Here is a 7,046-nt window from a genome sequence, read left to right as displayed (position 1 = left end):
CACTAAAGTCAACTACCAATGTATTTGTGTATAAATACATGTGTGATTTAATTTATTTTCAACATATATTTATATTCTGGCATGTATTTTATATGGATGGCTAATTCTAGTATACACGTAACATAGTCCATAAATCATTATTTTCAGATAAATTACTACTTGATTTTTATTAATTGAAATTTGACTATTAATTATTGAAAATTGATATCGGAGTCTATTAAATTTAGAAAAAAAAAAAAAGAAAACTATTCAACGGTAACGTAGCGCGAAATCATATCACTTAGCGCCAAAGTTCGGAAATTATTGGATGGTAATTACTAATTATCAAGAAATTTTTGTCATCTTTATATTAAAATCTGCCGTTAATTTCACCCCAAATTATTATTGGAAGAATAAATTTGACAATAAATAATTACTAGCGATATATTTATTATTGGATTGTTTTCGATGCAAACTTTGACTGTAATAAATTTACTAGCAAATTTTATTCGTACGGTACTAAGTGAATTTTTTTATAGTGCACACTCCGAAGGCTTGACACCTCATTAAGTCCATCTTGTTAAAAAAAAATGGAGGCATTAGCCCACATAGCACTTAAACTAGTGGGATCCCTAGTAACCCATACATGGTTTGACTCCAAATTATTTAAAGATTCGAAGCATTGATATTAGTCGACATCTAGATTCCAGAGAATTATCGATCGACTTAATTTATAGATCAAAACCTACCGATCAATTCTACAACCAAACGACTTATAGACTTATTGACCGTAGTCGAACGATAGCATTAAATAATCTGTTTTACGTTGTTTCCGAACCACCCTTTCCATTATACTTCACATCCGTGGTGCCAACCATTACCTAATAAGATACACGGCACTTACCTAAACATATATAACAATGATTTTTCTCTTATATATAGCATTTTTTTGGTATCCAAATAAACAGTAAAATAAACAAAAAGGAGGAAAAAAAAAAAACTCAAGCCTCAACAGGTTTCTGCTTCACTACTAATAGCTTCAAGAAGAGAATTCTAAGGTTGCAGCGATTCTAAGTACTCAGCATCTCTACGTTCTGTCTAGCTAAAAGGTCTGCAATGGAATTGGCTTCCTTCACAATTAAGTTAAAATGAAACACCCAGTCTCTGTTCAACAGATCATGAATTCATTATTAATTAAATTTTTTAAAAAATAGAATTTTTATAATTATTTTATTTATATTTTAAATTTTAATCTCTAAATTATAAACTTTTAATCCTAAATACTAAATTATAAACTCTAAATTTTTCTAAAGAGTAGAATTTTTATAATTAAGAACTAAAAATTAGTTAATGTTAGTGAACTAAAAATTGGTTCCAATATTTTCTCTTTGAAAAATTATTCATCTTAACTTTCTTTTTATGAGAAAATTTACGGAGTCAGGTAGAATTTAAACTAGCAAAAAAAAAAAAGTGAATAATCCTACACCATTAAAAATATTAATGATAGCTAATTGATGGCTATAAATCACAAAACTTGCTTCCATAGCACTCTTTTTCTTAACTATTCTTTTGTTTTACATGCTTTAACACGTACATATGTTTGTAGAAATCATTATGGTACCACTGATTATTGCTGCTTCAGCGTGTTCACTTCACAATGTTATGTTACCATCACAAAACTATGGTACAAAGAAAGGCATCAAATGTGGCACTAACCTAGGACAAGGGTTTGGAATGAAGCGTGCTTGTTGTGGTGGCTTACAAATTAAGGCAAATTCCCAAAATTATAATAGCGATGATAAGTTTTCCAGAGTTCTTAGCACATCTTCTATTCGTCAAAACTTTGCTATCAGAGCATATGAAGTTGATGCTAATGGAATAGCATCTATTGAGACTTTGATGAACTATTTTCAGGTTTGTCCTTAAACATCATCATTCTTAATCATACACATGAGCTCTGAAAACAAATTAAGTCATGGTTAATAAAGTTAACAGACATTATCTCAATGATAGACTGTTTATATATATATGTTAATTAACTTGAAATTTTGACAAAATAAAATGTGAATTAATCATGTTTCAAGATTTAGGTAACAACATGAAAATACACAAAGTATGACTGAGAAATATGATGATGTCCATTAAAATGATCCCACAAAGCAATAATTCGTACAAAGAACTTGAAGATATTATTACTGTGCAATACTTAAAATTCAAATTCATCTTAAATTTTTTATTTATTGTACAATAATAGGTATGCTAGAAACAAGGTAGAAGAAGAGAAAAAGAGAAAAAAAAAAGAGAGAGAACAATTGAGAGAGCAATGTGATTCAATGTGTGTATTGGATTATTGATTCAGTACATACACCTTCCTCTGCTCTTCTATATATATATATATTATTTAGATTTAGATCTTTTAAATTTTGAATTTTACTTTAAAGAGTAAAGTGTGATCTCTCACCATTTATTTCATAGGTAGAAAAAAGAGAAAACATGAGAAAAAAATATTTAAGCGTGAGAGATTACACTTTATCCTTTAGAGTGAAAATCCAAAATTTAGAAGATGTATATTCTATATATTTAGTTAAGAGATAGAACAGAATCTACTAACAAACTTATAACTTCCTTAATATAACTAACTTAACTAACCTTTTATCATTTACATGTATACCGTAACATAGAATAATATTGTTATCTCATTTCGCTCTATTATTTGTTTCATAGCACTCTATAACTTATCACTGTAAGACACTTGGGGTCCATGATGATGTAGCTGGTTCTACGAAAGAAATGATCAAAAGGAACTTAGTATGGGTGTATAGTGAAATGCAGGTTTCGACTTATCGTTACCCTAAATGGTAAGTCTTCCTATATATTTATAATTTTAATCATATTGATCTTTAATTTGCAATGAATAATGATGACTCTATAACATATATATCGCTGGATTTGGTTAAGTGGTTTATAGGAGATTGATTGATATTTGACTATGAAACAAAATTGCTATACATTCATGAAGGGATTAAGAGAAGAGTGAGAATGATTTCAAAAACAATAAAGTATTGAATTGAAAGTGTATTAGAATTGATTTACTAAGAGTGCAGCACTATGCTATGTTGTTGACAAATTAAGATGATGCTATATGGTTAAGTTATTTTGATAACTAAGTTTAACTAAGTTAATTTAATAGTTTATTGGCATAATAAAATTCAATTGAAAAACAAATTAAAGAGGAAATACATAAAAAGACAAAAAAAAATGGTTGAACATAGTTATAGAAATCACTTGTTCACCTAATATTTTTGGACAAATTAAATAATAATAATAATATATTGCTTTCTTAAATAATTATAAAAGTCTATGTACTATATAGTCTCTCTGTTAGAATATGATTAGCATCAATTAGAATCAATTAGTATTATTTAGTATATCTGAATATTTATTATAGGAAATTACGTCTTTATTATTATGATTCTCTTAGTACCTATAAATATCTTTTTATATTGTATCATTCTACACAATTTGAATAAACAACTTAAATATACTCAATAATACAAAAATTCTTTCTCTAGTTTAGTCTCTTATTTCTAACTCTCCCTGTATAATATTAAGTCTTATGGAATTTAATTTTGTTGTTGTCATATTTTCTCATTTAATTTCTTTTAATTTGTTTTTGACGTATTATCCGAGAAACAAATTCTTGCAATCTTCCTTATGTTTCATGAATATAAAGGGCAGAATATATATTTGTATTATAGGGCTGATGTAGTGGAAGTGGAAACTTGGTTATCTTCAGCAGGAATGAATGCTGTGCGCTTCAATTGGATTGTGCGAGATTTCAAAACAAATCAAATGTTGAATAGAGCCTCAAGGTATATAAATCAATTGCTTTTAAAACATTTTCTTTCTCACTTTCCAACAATCAACGTCAAACCTAAAAAAAATTGATCTTCTTGTTGGGAGAAAAAATAAGGAAATATATATGACATTATTTCTTTTATTTCTTGTCGAAAATCAACTTTGACAGAAAAAAATTGATGGAAAATTATATTTATAAATAGTGTCGTATAGATTGACATTATGGCATAAGTGTACATAAAGATAAATAATATTATACATGTATGAGTGAATATAGTGTTATACGAAAAATGTTTTATAAATAGTAATTTCCACCAATATTTAATGTAAAAGACTAAAATCCGATAAAAACTTTATGTCGAAATTTCAAAAAAAAATTTATTATATTTCTTTTTTACACTTTAAGAGTATCTATTCTTTTTTTCAAGAATAGTAGAGATGTTTTAAAAAAAATTGTTGTATAAACTCTCATACTTTATCATTTTTGGACGCTACTCAGATCTTACTTGAAAATTAACTTGCAATTAGCATAAAAAAAAAATTTATCAAATTAATCAAACACCCTAAATGTTAAATATTAATTTTTAAATTTTAAATTTTAAATTCTAAACTCTAAATCTTAAACCTTAAATCTGAATCATTAATATAAAATATAATAAATAAAACTTAAGATTTATTTCATTAATTAAAAATGCAATACTCTTTGCTAAATAAGGAGTGTTTAAAAATGAGTTATTCATTTGGCTAGATAATTAAATTAAAGGCAACAGTTTGATTTAGAAATAATCACTAAATGCAATTATTTAATTTGTTCAAATAATCAATACTTGGTAACTTATTTGGAATTGTCAGATAACTTAGTTAATTAACAGGAACTATTTAGAAAAATAATCTTTCTCAATTACTGTGTTATGCGACTTCATGCATGTTTCTTTAGCTTGTGTACGTTTCAACGCAAACCACCTTGGTACAACTTGTTAGAAAACTTATAATCAATTGATTTGGATTTGGATTCTGATACTGTCTATGCAGTGTTTCTGTCTTGATGAACAAATTAACAAGAAGATTATCTAAAATACCGGAAGAAGTCAGAAGAGAATTTGAGTCCTATCTTATAAATTCCAGAATTATTATAAAAGGTGATGACAAAAAAATACCTAAACTTGATGACACCACAGCAGATTATATTTGTACTGGTTTAAAGGTATGCATGTTTTCTTTTCTTATAAATAATTGTTTAATATTGATTAATTTCCTACATTTATATCATGTAATGTGTGCATGTTAATTTTCAGCCAAGATGGAGTGATCTAGATATAAATTTTCATGTCAATAATGCGAAGTATGTTAGTTGGATTTTAGAGGTAATTAATTTTTTTTTCTAATATATATTTCTAGAATTCAAGTAAAGAACTAATTTTTTAATGGTTTAATTACTCTGCTGATTCCTATAGTTTTGCGAAATTTTCAATTAGGTCTCTATGCTTTTTTTCTTTTTAATTGAGTCCTTACACGAAATCTTTTTTTAATTGGATCTCTACATTTTTTTTTCTTTTTACCAATTTTTTTTTTTAATTGGGTCTCTATAAAATTAAACTAATTACTACTAAGAATGACTTAATTGAAAAAAATTTAGTGTAGGGACTCAATTAAAAAAGAAAAAAAAAAGTATAGGGACCTAATTGAAAATTTCACGAAACTATAGGGACCAACAGAGTAATTAAACCTTTTTTAATTAATATCAAGTATCAACTATTTTTTAAAAAATAATTTTATTTTAAATTTTAAATTCTAAATTTCATATTTGAAATTGTAAATTCTAATCCTAGACTTTAAATTTTTCAAAAAATTCAAGTTAAAAAATAGTTTTACAGAAAAATAATTAATTTTAACTCATTAAAAATTAATTTTCTACGTATTTTTAGGATATGCATTTTGTTCTGATTTGGCTTTATTATTTAATTTGATACCACATGGTCTTTGCTTTTAATTTGAAATATGCAGAGTATTCCACAATCAATCTTGATGAATTATGAGTTATCTGCCATGAGTTTGAAATTCAAGAGGGAGTGTAATAGAGACAGTAAGTTACAATCTCTTGCTGAAGTTTGTAGTGACAAAAATAATAATAATAGTAATAATAATATTGAGTGGAATCATATGCTTCGATTTGAAGATGGTGCTGAGATTTTGAGGGAAAGGACACAGTGGAGACCTAAACCTACTAACAACTTTGAAATTTTTAATCATGTTCCAGAAGCTTCCATTAAAGACTTGTAATCTCTATTTATGCGGGGGCGTGTGTCTCTGTTATTAGCGTGTTACTTTGATGGTTAATAATAATAATAAGGGGTAAGTACGATTTTGGTCCCTTAAGTTTAGTGACAGAATCGAATTCGTCCCTCTTGTTATTTTGCCATTAAAGTCGTCCTTAATGTTTTTTTTCGTATTAAAATCGTCTTTTTTATTTTTTTTGGACAAAAATACCCTCACCACTACCAACATAATTACTTCCTCCACCACCACCACCACCACCACCACCACCACCACCGCCACAACCTCCACCATCACCAGCACCACCGCCACAACCTCCACCACCAGCACCACCAGCACCACCACTAACGCCGCCGTCCCCCTCCCCGCTTTCCCCCACCCCCCTCCCCCTCCCCACTGTCCCCTTCCCCCTCCCCCTCCCTGCCTCCATGCACCCCCACCCCCACCCCCACCCCCCGCCCCGCGTTCCCCCCCCTCCCCCTCCCCGTTTTCCCTTCCCCGCACCCCACCCCAACCCCGCGTCACCCCCCCCCTCGCCGTCTTCCCTTCCCAGCACCCCCACCCCACCCGCGTCACCCCCCCTCCCCGTTTTCCTTCCCCGCACCCCACTCCCACCCCGCGTCACCCCTCCTCCCCGTTTTCCCTTCTCAGCACCCCCACCCCACCTCGCGTCACCTCCCCCTCCCCGTTTTCCCTTCCCCGCACCCACACTCCCACCACGCAGCCCCACCCCTTCCCTGTCTCCCCTTCCCCCCACCCTCCACCTCCACCTCCACCACCACCAGAGAAGCAGAAACAAAGCAGAAAATCAACAAATCCAACACAAATTTAACACAAGCAAAAACAGAAAGCAACAAATCAACAAAGAAGAAGAAGAAGGTGATGGTGGTGCGGTGCGGTGCCGGAGGGCGGCAAGGCGGCGACGGAACGGCGAG

General features: G+C 30.8%; 1 protein-coding gene across 1 annotated transcript; it reads left to right on the top strand.

Moving 5' to 3' along the window:
- Positions 1 to 1,593: 1,593 nt before the first annotated feature.
- LOC130934981 (palmitoyl-acyl carrier protein thioesterase, chloroplastic-like) lies at positions 1,594 to 6,117 on the top strand. The gene is made up of 6 exons (XM_057864511.1): positions 1,594 to 1,893; positions 2,704 to 2,837; positions 3,738 to 3,851; positions 4,870 to 5,041; positions 5,133 to 5,201; positions 5,842 to 6,117. Exons 1-6 carry the CDS (start codon positions 1,594 to 1,596, stop codon positions 6,115 to 6,117), a joined length of 1,065 nt encoding a protein of 354 aa, XP_057720494.1.
- The last annotated feature ends 929 nt before the right edge of the window (positions 6,118 to 7,046 follow it).

The sequence above is a fragment of the Arachis stenosperma genome, chromosome 1 (genome assembly GCF_014773155.1).
Source record: "Arachis stenosperma cultivar V10309 chromosome 1, arast.V10309.gnm1.PFL2, whole genome shotgun sequence".
NCBI lineage: Eukaryota > Viridiplantae > Streptophyta > Magnoliopsida > Fabales > Fabaceae > Arachis > Arachis stenosperma.
The sequence above is the reverse complement of the archived record's forward strand: the minus strand, read 5'-3'. Positions and strand labels throughout refer to the sequence as shown.